A 15,822-nucleotide genomic window follows, 5' to 3' on the forward strand; every position below is an offset into this window, starting at 1 on the left:
TACAGGCAAGTCACTAGGGATAGATTTTTAAATGCCCAGCTTCCCTTCTACGAGTACAGATTATCTCCACAGAGAGGCTGAGTCTTGACCCAACTCAAAATATATCTCTTAATCTCTTTGTGCATCACTTTCTCCCATCTGTAAAAGGGGCATAGTAATAATTTCCTACTTCCCTGGGATGTTGAAGCTAAATTAATTAACTTTGGTAAAGTGTGTTGAGAGGTTAAAATGGGAAGTGCTGGCTCATTTCCTCTATTAATTGAAGAGTAACTCAGTTTCCCCAGGCCAGGGTCCTGGACTCTTGTATTGGTTTCCCAGCTGTACCACTTGCACCTTGCTCTGCCTCCAAGTTTTCTGAGAACATCTTCTTTTTAAATTTTCAGTTTAATTTTAAAAGCAAAGCATAAAAACCTTATTACTGATTGAAAAGAGTAACAATGGCCCAGACCAGTGGTTCTCAAATTATTACACATTGTGGGCCGCATATGCAGCCCACAGTGTGTTACGTGGGCTGCAGGGGCTGGGTGGCAGGGCAGTGGCAACCTGGACCCTGACCCCAGACCCTTGCCATGCGAACGTGTCTGGCTGTCCGCCCCGGACCTGCGGGGCCGACTGGGAGCCCTGGATCCCGTGGGGAGGGCTAGTTGCCATGACCCCGGGCCTCCACTCCTGCGGGATGGGTTGGCTGCCCTGACCCTTGGCCCCTGCCCCCGCCAGGTGGGCCGGCTGCCCCAGACTCCAGGTCCCTGACTGTGCCGCGCCAGGCAGCCGGGAACCTGGCGAACCCTAGCACGTGGGCCGGCCTTTAGCACACAGCTGAGCTGGGCTGCAGCGGTGTGCTAATTGTGCCACATGCGGCCCGTGGGTTGAGAACTGCTGGCCCAGAGTCTCAGCTGTGGCTAGTACACATTAGGTATAGCTGTGAAGGAGGGGGACACAAAAGATCTAGCTGCAGCTCCCTGATTTCTGGAGCTGGTTCTACAGCTGGGGCATAAATTAGAGAGCATTTTGGCTGTTCTAATCTATGTCATATGACTAGGGCCCTCAAGGGGCTTTCCACTAGCCAGGAATTGCCGGAGCCCTAATGTGCTCCTGCCATGCCCTTCCAATCCCTGAAATGCTCCTTAGCTTGTGGACTACAAGGATGGGAGCTATGCTGGATGAGAAATTTGTGCCAGGGAAATTCCCAGCTAATGAGATTCTAGCTCGGTTCTGACATGCTGCTTTCTCTTATAAGTTTTTACAAACTTTGGATTTCTTCACAAAGTGCACCAAAAAGGCAACTGAAAATGAGGCATTCTTGGCCTTGTCAGGTGTATAAAGCAATTGAGTCCTTAGTAGAAGTATTTCTGTATCATCATCTTTTAACACATGCCACAACTTTTTTTACATTTTAAGTTATATACTTTCTGTATACTAGTCTTAACAACATCTTGCACTAATGCAGCACCATTCATTAAAGGAACTGAATGCTCTAACTATACACACATTAACTGACATGACACCACTGTGCCCAAGGTAAGTAGTATTATGCCTCTTCTGCGGAAGAGTAAAGATGTCCAATGCTGCAAAGAAGAATAGAGCCCAGAATACCCGACTCCCTGTACACTGTTCTAACCACTAGGCAGCATGGCCTCTCAACAATGAAGCTACAGTAATAATTGCTTATAATCTGTCTTTGGTTTATCAACATGCAGGTTTCCAATGGCTTTCCTATCTAAAAGGACACTGTCAAGGTTTCTGGGCCTTAAAATGAACATACTTTGATAGACGCTACATGTTATCTCTCTCACATTAAAACATGTAGACATGTACTTTTCTTGTAAATTACAAAACAGAATCCTAAAGTCTAGTTGATTCAGAAAGTGTTAATGGGTTATAGAACCTGCTGGCTGTAAGAAAATAAAAAATCAAATTAGGAATTCCTGAAGCACTTAGGCTATGTAAATAAGAATAAATGGCAGTGGCAGTGAGGTGCAAGAGAAGTCACCAGTTGCCTGAACTAAGAATTTTGAAACAGGAACTAACTTGTTAGGCAGGATCTCATATTGAATTACCCTGAGAAGGATGAGAAGGAAGAGACCAATACATATATTCTTCCCGTCAGTACACGGCAGTTAATTCAGTATCTTCAAACATAGTGGCTTGTCTGAGATCATGATTCCCAAACTGTAGGTCCTGACTCTCCAGAGAATTGTAGAGAGCAGGCAGGTCATAGGAGATTACACAAAAATATTACATTTTACAAAAATTAAATGCATGTAAAGTGATTTTTAAAACTTGATGCACAGCGTAAGTCCACTAATGGGTGCCCATTTAAGGGGATCATATTGCTGAAACGTGAGACCCCAGTTAGATGTTCAACTAGACGTAGGATGAGTGAAGGATATGAGCATGTGTAGCAGGCTACTAATAATAAATCACACCTGTCTGCTGTATCCTTCTCTGTTCTAATCTCTCCAGGTCACATTGATCTTATCTTCCTTTGTGTTTGAGACTCCTCCAGTTTGGTATTATCCACCTGTTTTATCATGGTTAACTTTATACCAAAGAAATCACAAAGGAGAAGAACTTGAAGACCCTCATGGCAGAAAAGTGTGTTTGTTTTGTTCCCATTGGTTGTAAAAATATCTGGAAGTTCTACATAACTCCTGGTCTTCTGTCAAGAAGATGTTTCTTGAACACCACCAGATGGTTGTCCATTATGATAGAAGCAGCTCCAGGAGCTGCGATTTCAGAACTACAGTCCTGTTTTGTGCAAACACTATATATTTGTCTTGGAAAAGGAGCTTTAGTTCCCTTGCAAATGTAACATATATGCAATCATTTCCCTAAATCCATTTGAAAAAAAAGTGAGGCAGATGATGGGAATATAGTAGGGTTAAATCACTTTTTCTCTTTCAGAAAACGAGGCTTGTGTACACAAGGAGAAATGAGCAATAGATTCAGCAAATCATTGTCACGCTACTAGTAGAACAAATGTGTGCCCTTACATTCCTGAGAACTATTTTTGTGATTTCTCTGAGGAATAGACAGAACTTTTTGAACTGGAAAAGACTTTTTGGAACAAATCTTTGGTTTTGTCTTTTCTGCATGAACGCTTCTTGTTGATGTTGGATAAATTGCTTGGTAATTCAGAGAACATTAGGGGAAAATCAATCCCATAAAATAAACTCTCTCCCCGCCCCCTCCCAATTTAACTCAGTTTTTGGAAACCAAATAGTGTAAGTGTAATGAACTGGCTGCCTTCTATTGGCTGCTCCTGACTCTGTTTATGACTCTGTACTGCAGGCGGCTACCTGAGATTTTCTTTTAGCTCAAGTGGTAGAAGCCTATGCTTTTGGGGAGCGGATGTGAGTTCTATCATTGCTGTCACCATGAAGTTCTGAGTGGATGTGGCGTGCAGCATAGTGAGAACTATAAGTCCTACTTGGCATTAGATTTGTCTCAATTATGACATTAATTTTTCATGCAGTGGTATCACTAGCAGACCAAATAATAACTTACATCTGTCCCCTGCCACTGCTGAATTGCGTAAGAGCCAACAAGGCATTAAAAATTGAGGCTATTTCCAGGAGCTTCCATCTAGACCAGACACTTTATTAGTCATGGTATATTCTGATAGAAATCTGGAGCAGTCGTAAAATTTCTGATTGGTACTATTTGTCCTTCGGGGGGCAGGAGGGGGAATTAAAAAGTAATTTGGATTCTTATCTACCTGTCTTCCCTACCCCACCTCACGTTTTTTCAAGCATATTGAAAACCCGTACATGAGATGACATGTTTTAATAGATGTGTTGAGAGACTCCAAAGGAATGAATGGAATCATTGGCACTTATATTAGGTTGACACTGCATCATTTCTTACCTGTTATAAATCACAAGGGAATGCTGAGAAGGGTCCTTTATCCCAAACAGAAATTTGGAAGCATGCAAAGTTTAGTGGGGCTGAGTGTCACATGGTTAAGGAAAAGTACAAGTGATTTTGTAAGGAGTCCTTTGATCCTTCATAAGTTCTCTTATTCATGATATCTAATCTGGGTTTTTTCTATTTATTGCATGGGGGAAGTCAGATACCATCAAACAAAGTATTTAAGTACCACTGAATAGCTTTAGACATCTAAGAAAAGTTCAATTAATTTGTACTATATACAAGAGAATTAAATTGTAGGATTCCCTCCCCCCCACCACTCACATGTCTTTTCTGCTAGGTTTTGTTTAATGGAGAAATTAAACATCCAAAGAAAATGGATCCTTTTTAGAGAGTGGTTATTAATGCAGGAACATTAAAGTGAGACACGTTGTAGCCCAGTTTGCATATTTACTTTTACAAATGGTTGGCTTGGAGTCAGCAGTTAATGGAATGAGAATGATATTCCTCTGCAGATCATTTCCTGAAAAACATTTTCAACTGCAAGTATATCTCTGCTTTTCTTCCCTCATTTGTTATGTCTTTGAGAATGAATGGGGAGTAACATTTACAACTTAAGGTTTATGTTCTGAAAACACTTTTGACCATGATCCCCATATAAAAAGGTCCCTTTGTGTATGCTTATGCTGTTTTCTGCTGTGAATATCAAATTTCTGGTGGATGCCATGTCATACTCTGCAAACATGTAAACATCTACATATTCACTGCATCATTTCAGTGATGATGGGCTAAGCCCTCACTTGATGTAAATCAGTAAACCCTCATAGACTTCAGTGGAGCTATGTTGATTTACACCAGATGAGGATCTGACCCAGACTGTTTATCACTTGTTAGTCTTCAACAAAAAACATTAAAACTGCATTCTTAGTGCCTGATCCATCAAAGACTTTGAAGTCAATGGAATGGCTCAGATAAGTAAAGCTGTTCCCATGCACAGGTGTTTACAGGATCGAGCCCCTAGGGCCATAGATGCTCCCCAGAAAACCTGCACATCAGCAGGGAGAATAGGAGGGCAAAGTGAGCCATTTAATTTTGGCTCTCCTGAAAACTTTGGGGATTTTCTGGGGATGGTTTTCTCACCCTTCTCTCCCTTTGTTAATTTAAGAGTGGAGAAGGTTTTTAAAAAAGAAACTATGAGAAAGTGGGGGGAAACCAAGTTTTTTACTTTTACTGTTTTTCAACTGGAAAAAAAATCAGAAAACAGTGAGAAAATAGGTTTCCCTCCCATTTTCTCCTACTTTCTTACTTTTTTCCAAACCAAAAAAGAGAAGAAAAGGGGATAAGGAGGAAACTCCAAAAATGGAAAACAAAATGTTTTTGGTTTCCAAAAAACAAAACAAAATGACATTTTAAGTTGAAATGAAACTAACATTTTTATTTTGATTTATTTACATCTTTCCCATGAAAAGCTGAAATTACTTGACTGGTTTTATGACCATATCTAGTTTAAGGACAGAGCTTAGGGCACAGGGTATATATTTGGTACATATGTGTTGCAACCCTGTGTGTATGCAACCCTGAGTCTGGCAGTGGCAACTGTGCAGCTAACTGTTTTTGAAGTATTTCTACAACAAGCAAGAATAGTTTGAGATAGGCATGCTGCATATGAGGCCCATAACCAGCCTGAGTATGAATGAACTCTGACAGTGTTGCCAACGCTCATGATTACTACTGGGGTATTTTTTCGTAAAGCCCCAGTTTCTGGAATCATGTGAAGGCAGCCGAATCTCAGCTTTCATCAAGGAAATAAAAGTACATTTCTAGCCCTCATAATTATAGAGGGAAGCTTGAAAATGTGAACCCTAAAAGCTCAAACCCTAGAGAGCAAATAAAAAGAACCCCCCCTTTTTTTTTTTTAAGATAAATAAAACACCCTCATGACTGTTTGGGACCTGACCTATGATTTTGAACATTGAGGTTGGCAATGTTGTACTAACCCTTCCAACTTTAGCTCTTCGAACATTAGAGTCCAAACCTACTCCCAGCGAAGTCAGTGGCACACTCCCAGAATCCAGCCTTTGTTCTTGTGACACTGGATTTAATTTTGTAAGTGCAGAATCGGTAACACTGGAAAGAAAGAGCTGCAACATACAGAGGAGAACACTTTTAATGCTACCTCATGACATATTTGTTCTGTGATTCTTTTGTAGCATGTATTGTATATCAAACCACAGAGAGCATATCAAATGACATCGCATTTCTGAGCTCAGTTATATTATATTGTAAGAGAAGTTTGACTACAAGTTTGAATACCATAAAACCCTTCATACTAAACAGAACAGTCTAATACTTTCGACAGAGAAAATAAATACATAAAACTCCAAATGAAACTGTCTAATAAATGCTGTGTGGAGCAACAGGGTGCATGTATTAGAGGAATTAAGCCAATTTAAACTGTGCGGGGAGTACTCCACTTTCATATGTGCTCATCAGCTTCCACTGATTTCAATGGCAGTTGGAGACATGCATCAAAGGGTAAAATTTGGCTCATAGCACTCACGTGGATTTGTTAACATAGGTTTATGACCTTCTAATGCTAGATTTTCTAAACTGTTAAGAACTCTATCCAGCTGTAAATAGCTGTGATGGCTGCTGTTGATCTAAGCCATTGAGCTCCACAGCTCTGGGGCCAAAATCACTGTGGGCATAATTGGATGCAACTGATTGACCACTGATCTCTGTAGAGCAGTGCCTACTTACTCTAGCAATGAATTTGGCATATGGGGGATAATCAGAAGTCTGAGGAGGAAACTATCCATTCCTTAGCAGGAGTTTTAACTGGGAATTGCAAACTGTCAGTATGAGAAGAGATTTCTCTAGGCCAAGTGTAACTCCACTGACTTCAGTGATCTCACAGCAACAGTATATTCAACCCTGACCTCCACCCAGCACAGTGACCATATAAGCAACTTTGTGAATATAGGGACTGAATCTCCTCCTAGTTACACAAGCATAAAACTGGCATAAATCCATTGAAGTCAGTAGAGTTACTCCTGATTTTACATTAATGTAACTGAGAGGAGAATTAGCCCATGATAGCCTAGATCCTTGGCTGCAGTTGGGCAGCGATCACCACAGCAAGAGGAGGCAGCGTTGTCGATGTACATTTTGCACTCATGCCCTGATGCTGATCCAATGACTCAGCCAGTCTTCAATATAAAATAGCAGAGCCTGGTGGATGTGTTCTACTTTAGCCCAGCTTTTCAAAGATCCCAATGGGCCATTCTGGCATCTGGGGATTGCTGCAGAGCAGGATGCCTTAGTTATGTTCTCTTTTCTTCAGCCAGGCCTCCTTTGCCATGGGACTGGGAGGAGTGGGTGCAGAAATCTTCCAGTGGTCAGATCCAGTGGCTTTAGAGCAGTGTTGCACCACTAGGGTGGCATAACTCAGCTGTTTTGTGTCAGAGAATCTGGTCTGTGTATTTAAGAATGTAATAAGAATCTTTACACTTTAAAAAAAACAAAAACCTCACTGTTCATAAGCAGCATCTCATTTCTAAACCCCAGTCTCTCCTCTGGTTTAATTTCTTCCTCACAATACTACAGGACATTGGGCTAATTTATGTCTCATTCACTTGTGAAATGTCACTATTAAATCACAAAAGTTCCCTCAAACCTGTGTGCCTCTGTTTTTATTAAAGTGCTAGAGCTACTTTAGTGATTCTTTATGAAAATTAATTAAAACACATAAATTAATAAAATACAATTTTAAAATGGTCTCCTCCGCTGAAATGTTATGTGGTATGCAAAGCCATAACCTAAATCGAATTCTTGTGTTGAGCTATAATCTCCTAAACATATAGTAGTGGTCTGTAATGGAAATTCTTAGAAACCCCATTGCTATATTATGCAATACATTTCGCTCTCAGCACACACAACCTGACAGGATATGTACTTTTTTGAATGGTCATTTCAATATTAATTCTATATGTTTGTGTATGTGTGCGTGCACAAAATAAGGAGTAACTTCATTGTCATTGGAATTACACTTGTGTATAACCAATACAAGTGAGAGACGAGTCACATTTCATGTGCGGGTATACACTATAGCCTCAAGATTGCAAATTTACAACATATCTGAGTAATTTTAGCATGTGAATAGTGTCATTGAGTTCAATGGGATTAGTCACTTGTATATGCAGGATCAGTGCCTATCAGTGAAATCCTGTCTTTATTGAAGTTAATTACCAAACCATACAGATTTTATTCATAATTAAATTGGTTAGACATCAGCCATATGACTAACATTAGCTGGGTTTTTTTGTTTGTTTGAGTGGGGGTTGCTCTTACCTTCCTGAGACTCTGATACCATATTGCAGTGCAACACTGAACATATAGATGTTAAAAAGTCTGCCTCATATGGCTCTAGTGCAGTGGCTTTCAAACTTCTTTACTGGTGACCCCTTTCACATAGCAAGCCTCTGAGTGCAACCCCCCTTATAAATTAAAAACACTTTTTAATATATTTAACACCATTATAAATGCTGGAGCAAAGCGGGGTTTGGGGTGGAGGTTGACAACTTGCGACCCGCCCCATGTAATAATCTTGTGACCCCTTGGCCCCAGCTTGAGAACCCCTGCACTAGTGTACCCAATCTCCTGGTTGAGGAATCAGCCAGCTCTGCCAATGTCTCCTGATGGGGAGAGGACTGCTCGACTGTTTCCCCGTCTGTGTCCTGCTAGGAAGAAAAACTAGCTGCTTCCTCTCATATGTCCTGCCCAAGTAGGGCTCATTGGTTGGTCTGACCCTGCTAGTCAACCAGCTCCTCTGGGAGGGGAAGCCAGGGATCAGCGGAGCCAGCTGGCTTTAGCAGATTTTATTCACTATACTCCCTTATCAGAATGTATGTGAATAAAGTTTTCTACCTAGAAAACGGTGTGCTGAAATCCTTCATGGGCATAAAGATTTCAGTACACAGAGGTCTCTGTGTGGAAGTCTTTTATTCACTGAAGTTTTTATGCCCATAAAGACCTTAGAACATAAAAATCAAATGGGATAATAAAATCAATAGTGATTGTCTCCAGGGGGACATGAGCAGTTAAAAAAAACAATTACCTTTATGTATAAACAATTACTGAGATTGTGCATGCTGTGTCAAAATCAGCCTTGGTGTAATTCTTCTAAATTCAGTGGAGTCACATGAGAAATTAGATTGCTCCATTGTTCTCAGCCTTCGGTTTCGGACAATATCCAATAATCCAAAGAACTATTATTGTCAGTATTATTTTACTGTTAAAATAGCCACTCAGAGCCACTCTATATGTGTGTAAAATATAACACACACACACACAAGCAGGGTAAGAGTATGGAGTAAAGTTACTATTTTAATATTAAAGATGTCTGCTTCTTCCAAGTTCCTTTTGTGCACTTTAGAGTAATAAGCATTGCAACAGTCATCATTGCTATAGCCTTAATAGTATCATCCTATGTGTACAGTACCATTCCTCCAAAGGGTCCAAAAACATTTCCCAAATGATAGAGCAATAATAATACTTGCACTTCATAAATGTTTTCAAATCAATGCTCACAATCTCCCTGTGAAGTCAGTAGGTAAGTATTATTAGCCCCATTGTACCCAGGAAGTTGAAGCAGAGAGGTGAAATTATTTTCCCAAGGCCACAGACCCACTGCAGGGCTGGGAGTAGAATTTGGGACCTCTTGACTTGTTGTCTGTCTCTCCCCTTCTCTTCCCCCTGCTCCCCCCACACACAGCTTTTTTTGAAACTGAACTGACCACAGCTGGAATGTGCCACCTCTGAAGTGGAAGATGGCAACTCTGTCTGCGAACATAAATTCTACACGTTGGTTTAGGACAGAGATTGGCAACTTTTGGCATGTGGCCTACCAGGGTAAGCACCCTGGTGAGCTGAGCCAGTTTGTTTACCTGCTGTGTCCGCAGGTTCGGCCAATTGCGGCTCCCACTGTGCTGCTTCCCGCAGCCCCCACTGGCCTGGGACGGTGAACCACAGCCAGTGGGAGTTGCGACCGGCCGAACCTGCGGATGCGCAGGTAAACAAACCGGCCTGGCCCGCCCGGGTGCTTACTGGTGGGTCGCGAGCCAAAGGTTGCTGATCCCTAGTTTAGGACGAGGAATACTGTGTCCAGTTGAAACTCCAGGAGGAATTTAGGCAGGTAGAATTAAGTTAGCCAGATTAAACTCTGGCCAGGAGAACCGGGTAACAACCTGTTCTTGTGAAAGTGCATTGGAAAGTTAATGACCACAGGTGCTGATGACTTTGTTACTTCTCATCCAAAAGACAGTGGGCCTAGTTCTTAAATCTAATCTGATTTGCAGTGGAGCTAAGCAGGAGCTAAGCAGACCTAAATCTGGCTGATTCAGCAAGTGGATGATTCCTTCAGCGTTGAGGGAATCCTCCAGTGGATTCGGATTGTTATAGTGCTCCTTTATGATCTCTGTGCCCTGGCATAGGAGCATGTATGGGGAAAAGGGGATCTTGACATGAGCATTGTGGCAACCTGGTGATCTCTGGCTGGTAAAACTGCCCCTAGAGGTATGTTGGCAACAGACCTGTTCAAAACTGTGCTGGTGAGCAGGCCAGCCCTAGGACCGGGGCTGCAAAGGGGTCATTTGCTGTTTCTCCCCTAGTTGTGTCCAGTGCTCTTCGGGTACATCTCAGAAACTGGGCCAACGTCTTTAGTAGCACAGTGTTGGGGCACTGGATCAGTACTGATTCAGGGAGAAAAGTGCCATCCCCCATTTCTTAATGCACTGTGAGTGTACCTTCAGGAGTACCCTGTCCTGATTCTGCTTCATCATCAGACTGGAAAAGATCACAGATCAAAGTAATGTAGCTGGTGGAAATGATTATTTCACTTAGCCCAAATGGTTTGTTAGTGTTAAGTACCAGTTCGTTAACCATAAGAAATGTAAGCTGATCCTTTTCAAACTTGACAAGGAGTGAACCTGATCCTGCAAACTGACCTCAGTGTAATTACTCATGTAAGAACTACTCATGTGAGTAAGGTTTTGTTGGATTGTGCCTCTTATTTTTGTTGCCCTGAGGCTTAGGCAATGGGTTCATGTTCTTACAAATAAATTAATATAATTAAAGAAGCTGTTAACAGGAGAGAAGTAGTAAGTAAAAGTGGACTGAAATTTGACCAAGCTATTCTTTTTCATTTTCTAGTGTCTGAACTACAGGAAGAAGGAATAAATGCCATTAATTTACCTCTCAGTCCAATTCCATTTGAACTAGATCCTGAGGACACGATGCTGGGTAATTCACAATAATTTTACATCTTAACATAAGAGCCTGATGTAAACTATAATGTTATAAATGTATAATTTTTATAATAACTTTTTTTTAAACTCATAGAGGAAAATGAAGTCCGAACAATGATTGATCCAAATTCAAGAAGTGACCCCAAATTACAAGAGCTAATAAAGGTAATGGAAAGCATGCACACACTTTCAGATTTCACTGTAAAAAGAAAGCTAAACTATTTTTTTTCCTTTGACCTGACTTCTTTCATCTGAACACTTCAGAATACTGTACGTGCAATTAACAGCGCACATGTGATATTCTGGAGTTCAATCCAAACCAGTGAGGGCTTCTGTCACCATCTGCCCTGTATCTCTGGGTGCTTAAATGCTTTGCTGCTGTGGCTCGCAGCCCTGACACCAACAGCCAGTAGACAAATGCAGGAGACCAAGCAGGCAGTTTTGTGGAAATTTGGGACTGGGAGTGTGTTGGGGCCACCCTGCAAGTAGTAACCCAGGTTGGTAGATGCCAGGGCGGGACTGCTTTGTTGTAGGCAGGTTGCTGGGGTCAAAGCACTAAACCAGGACTTTACAGTACACAGACACTCAGGGAAATGTCTACTGGCTGTTGGTGTCTGGGCTGTGAGCACCCAGTGTTACAGGGCAGGTGGTGACACAAGTTCTTGCTGGTTTGGGTTGAACCTCAAAATGCGACAGCACGTGTTCTAATTCAGTAGGTAAAGTATCAATTTTTAGATGCGGTACAAAGCGGTTAAGTGATTTACCCAATGGTACAAAGCTAGTAGCAGAGTCTAGGATAGAACCCAGGAATCCTGAATCCCAATCCCCCTCTAATCATAAGACTGCTCTGATTTTCTCTGTAGCTTCTTTCTCTATCTTATACCAGGAGCATCAGTAGGTAGCTTTTTTAGAGGCTGACTTCAGTAACTTTCTCCTCTCACTAGGGGCCTGGTACAAAGCCCATTGAAATCAATGAAAAGTTATTGGCCTAAAAGGGCTTGCATTAGTCCCATACTCAGAGCTCTGTGCTACCCTGACCCTTCCTTCCAAGAAGGGTTAGATCAATATCTCCTCTGTGTCATGCACTCAATCACCATTGGTGTAACCAGCAAAAATTTCTTATCCCCTTCTATGCCTGAGTCTCTCCTATTTGCTCCTGTTGGAACTCCACACCAGTTGCCATTGCAGCACTCGTGCTCTTCGCTGAGCGTTTGCTGTCGTTGTATAAAATGACATGTTTTACATTGTAAATACACAATGCAGAATCCTGACAAATTTTGTATTCCTCATATAGGTATTAATTGACTGGATTAATGATGTATTGGTAGGAGAAAGGATCATTGTGAAGGACCTTGCTGAAGACATGTATGATGGACAAGTATTACAGAAATTATTTGGTAAGAAACTATATATGTATATATATGCATGTTGTTGGTGCACTTTCAATACGTGGGCCACTCATTCCTAGTTAGAAGAGGCTTGGTATCATTTTATATTTGTTGCACTAAAATGATATAAAAATAGCCCAGTGTTCTAAGACCCTTGAGCAATAGGCTGTATCCTGTAGTATAGAGAAATCACAGTTTTCTCAACTACATTATACTGTGCGTTACACTGTAGTTGATAAAAAGAATATAATGCATACCTGGGGTGCCGGAGGCAGGGTTCTAGTCTTGGCAGCAAATCTCTCTTCAATTAAATGTATTATCTGTATGTGTGCTGTAGAAACTCAACTATGTGACAAGTGGAAACCAAGTTTGAAAGCGAGGATATTTCCATTACAATGGTGGATGTTTTTAATCTGTGCTGGTTCCAGAGTTTAGTTTATTCAAATCTCAAAGTCCCTCTGGAAAGTTGAAGTTTCTATCTGATTTGAGGTCTGATTTAATGTTAGTGAGGTAATGATACCCAGTAAGCTGCAAACTGAGCTTCAACTGAGAAAGGGAGAAAGAAAAGACTATGAAAGCAGAGCTGGCATGTTACTTAGCTGTTGGCTTGGAAGCCACTTTCTTGGTGATTACAGTAAAATCCAGTATCTGAAACTTATCTTGAAACATTTTATGAGCAGTTCTAATAATGGTCAGGCAGACCAGGTCCATATAGAGATTTTGCCTCTCTGAATGATTAAGAAATTGAGCACATTGTGATTCAATTAATATAGCTCTGTTCCTGTATTGGATCCATGTGGGCAGAGCCCCACTGACTTCTGTGCAACCCAAAAACATACATCAGACACAATCTAATTAATTTACTATAGATATTAATATTTCATTTACCTGGGCTTGATCCAGAGCCTGTTGAAGTCAAGAGGAATCCTTCCACCAACTTTAACGGGCTTTGGATCAGCCCTATGAAGATTTAAGGCCCGGATCTCCCAGTGTTCATGCAAGAGGCCCATTGACTTCATGTGGATCCTTTCAGGAGTGGGCTGTTAAGCTCCATGCCTTCTCCCATTGGAAGATTTGCCATTGACGTCAATGGACGCAAGTTAAACTCACAAACTGAATATTTCTTTTGTGAAACTAAACTGATGGGTGATTAAGTGTTTTATTTGTGGTGGTGGTATCAGGGTGGTTTTATTGCTAAATTATCTTTAACTGTTAATCAGTGGTTGGGAGGAGCCTGGCAGTTTAACAAAAACATTATCAAGCATTGTCTTTGCTAATAATGGTAATGGAGCCTGATTCTGCTCTCACTTACACCTGTGCAGTTCCACTGACATCAGTACAGTTATTCCTGAATTCGGACAATTGGGCCCATTGGATTTTTTCCCATTGCTTACTATCATTTTCAAAAGCACCTTCAATAATTTTTGAAATTACGTCTCCATTGATAATACAATGTGAGAGTTTAGGATGAAACATTCAGAGCAATGACTGGGAGTCAGAAGCTCCAGGATTATAATTTTTGCTCTTGGGCAAGCCACTTATTTTCTCTGTACTTAATTTCACTGTATCAGTTTCTAAAACTGTAAAATGTGGATAATTATACTTGCCTACTTCACAGGAATGTTGTGAGGATTAATCAATTAATGCTGATAAAGCAATTTGCACATGAAAAGAACTACAGCATAGGAGTGATAAATATTATTAATAGCAATATTTATCTTTTTTTTAAATAACAATTGCTTCTGACAAATTTCTGCTCAGTAAAAACTTTGCATTCAGATATTCCAGGATTGGAAATTATATTTATGGATGGAAATCATACAGTCATCTAAACCCTTATGCACATCCAAATTATTAGATAATTTCATAAATTATGGATGAAAGAACACTATTTAAATTAACCAATACATTTTGTTAAAATTGGGTTGATAAAATATCTTTAATCATCACTAAACTTGAAAATATGTGTGTGCCATTTTCTCATTACACAGACCTACTGTGCATTAAATTAATTAAAGTCCTTGTCAATACACACGACTTGCAATAGTTTCCAAAATTAGTTTTAAAAATTGATTGACTTAAATCACTGCAAATCCCTGTATGGACTCACTTCCATTGGTTCACACCTGGCTTTTATTCATATTTCTTAAGGCAGTAATTCACTGCGGGAGAAGCTGTTGGTCTGGAGTGGACGAATCAAACCTTTTTAAGCATGATATTTGTCTCTATCGGGCTTGTTGCTCTGTAGCGCAATTCACTTCTGTGCAGAAGATCCCTCGTGGTGGAGCTGTGGAGGCAACATCAGCATGTTTAACCCTGAGATATGCTCTAGAAGGAGTTGCATCCAACCCTTCACTACTTTAGACTAAAAAGTTAGGGGAAATAAGGGGAAAATGTGGGTGATATTGTTAGGATTCCAAAATGAGACTGGAAATCCCCTTAAGGGAAAAAGAGTATCCTTCGCTGAAAAAGTTGAAAAATCAAGGGTTAATTTTAAAACTATGATGCCTGATATCTTCCAAAAATCCATTGGAACAGAATGTCTTCACATATGTTACTCATGGTACCTAGGATTAAGGAGTAGACTGGCTGCTGTTGTTTTTTTTCTTCCATTATCACTTCAGAGAAACTTGAGAGTGAAAAACTGAATGTTGCTGAAGTCACACAGTCTGAAATTGCTCAGAAGCAGAAGTTACAGACAGTTCTTGAAAAGATTAATGAAACCCTTAAACTTCCTCCAAGGAGCATCAAGTGGACTGTTGACTGTGAGTTGCATGTTTCACAATGGAATGCTCGTTTGTTGATCGTATAGATAGTATAGTTCCCCACTGCAATTCATGAACATAGAATAGTAATTCCACCAATTCCTGCCCTTCCTGGTGGTAGCTGCACAGTAAGGGGAGGATGAGAGTGAATTCAGCAACTTCTCTCTTCATTCTCTACTGATGCCCAACCTTTCAGAGCCAGATTTTCAAAACATGACATCTGTGCACTGAAATGTGCCTGCCTACCTGTTTGCAGCTGCATTTACCATATGTATGCAGCATGCATAACGGCAATATTTAGGCACACAGATATCCTTTTGCACGTTATGTGCAGGTAATGTGCTTGCATACAGATTGCATACAGCTAAATTGGATCAAAGCCCACTGAATATATTTAGGGTGAAAATTTGGCTCTACTGAAGTCAATTGCAAAAACTTCTATTGATGTTAGTGGGGTCAGGATTTCACCCACAGCCTTTAATGTATTTAAAAAAA

At 40.7% G+C, this 15,822-nt stretch overlaps 1 protein-coding gene across 1 annotated transcript in view; it reads left to right on the top strand.

Annotated features, from left to right (window-relative positions):
* The window catches only part of PARVA (parvin alpha), an 89,250-nt gene that overhangs the window by 43,048 nt on the left and 30,380 nt on the right, over nt 1-15,822 (top strand). The window contains exons 2-5 of the mRNA XM_054028613.1: nt 11,080-11,169; nt 11,269-11,339; nt 12,469-12,571; nt 15,187-15,327. Coding sequence (XP_053884588.1) covers nt 11,080-11,169; nt 11,269-11,339; nt 12,469-12,571; nt 15,187-15,327 — 405 coding nt within the window. The remainder of the gene's footprint in view (nt 1-11,079; nt 11,170-11,268; nt 11,340-12,468; nt 12,572-15,186; nt 15,328-15,822) is intronic.

Source organism: Malaclemys terrapin, chromosome 4, assembly GCF_027887155.1.
Source record: "Malaclemys terrapin pileata isolate rMalTer1 chromosome 4, rMalTer1.hap1, whole genome shotgun sequence".
NCBI lineage: Eukaryota > Metazoa > Chordata > Testudines > Emydidae > Malaclemys > Malaclemys terrapin.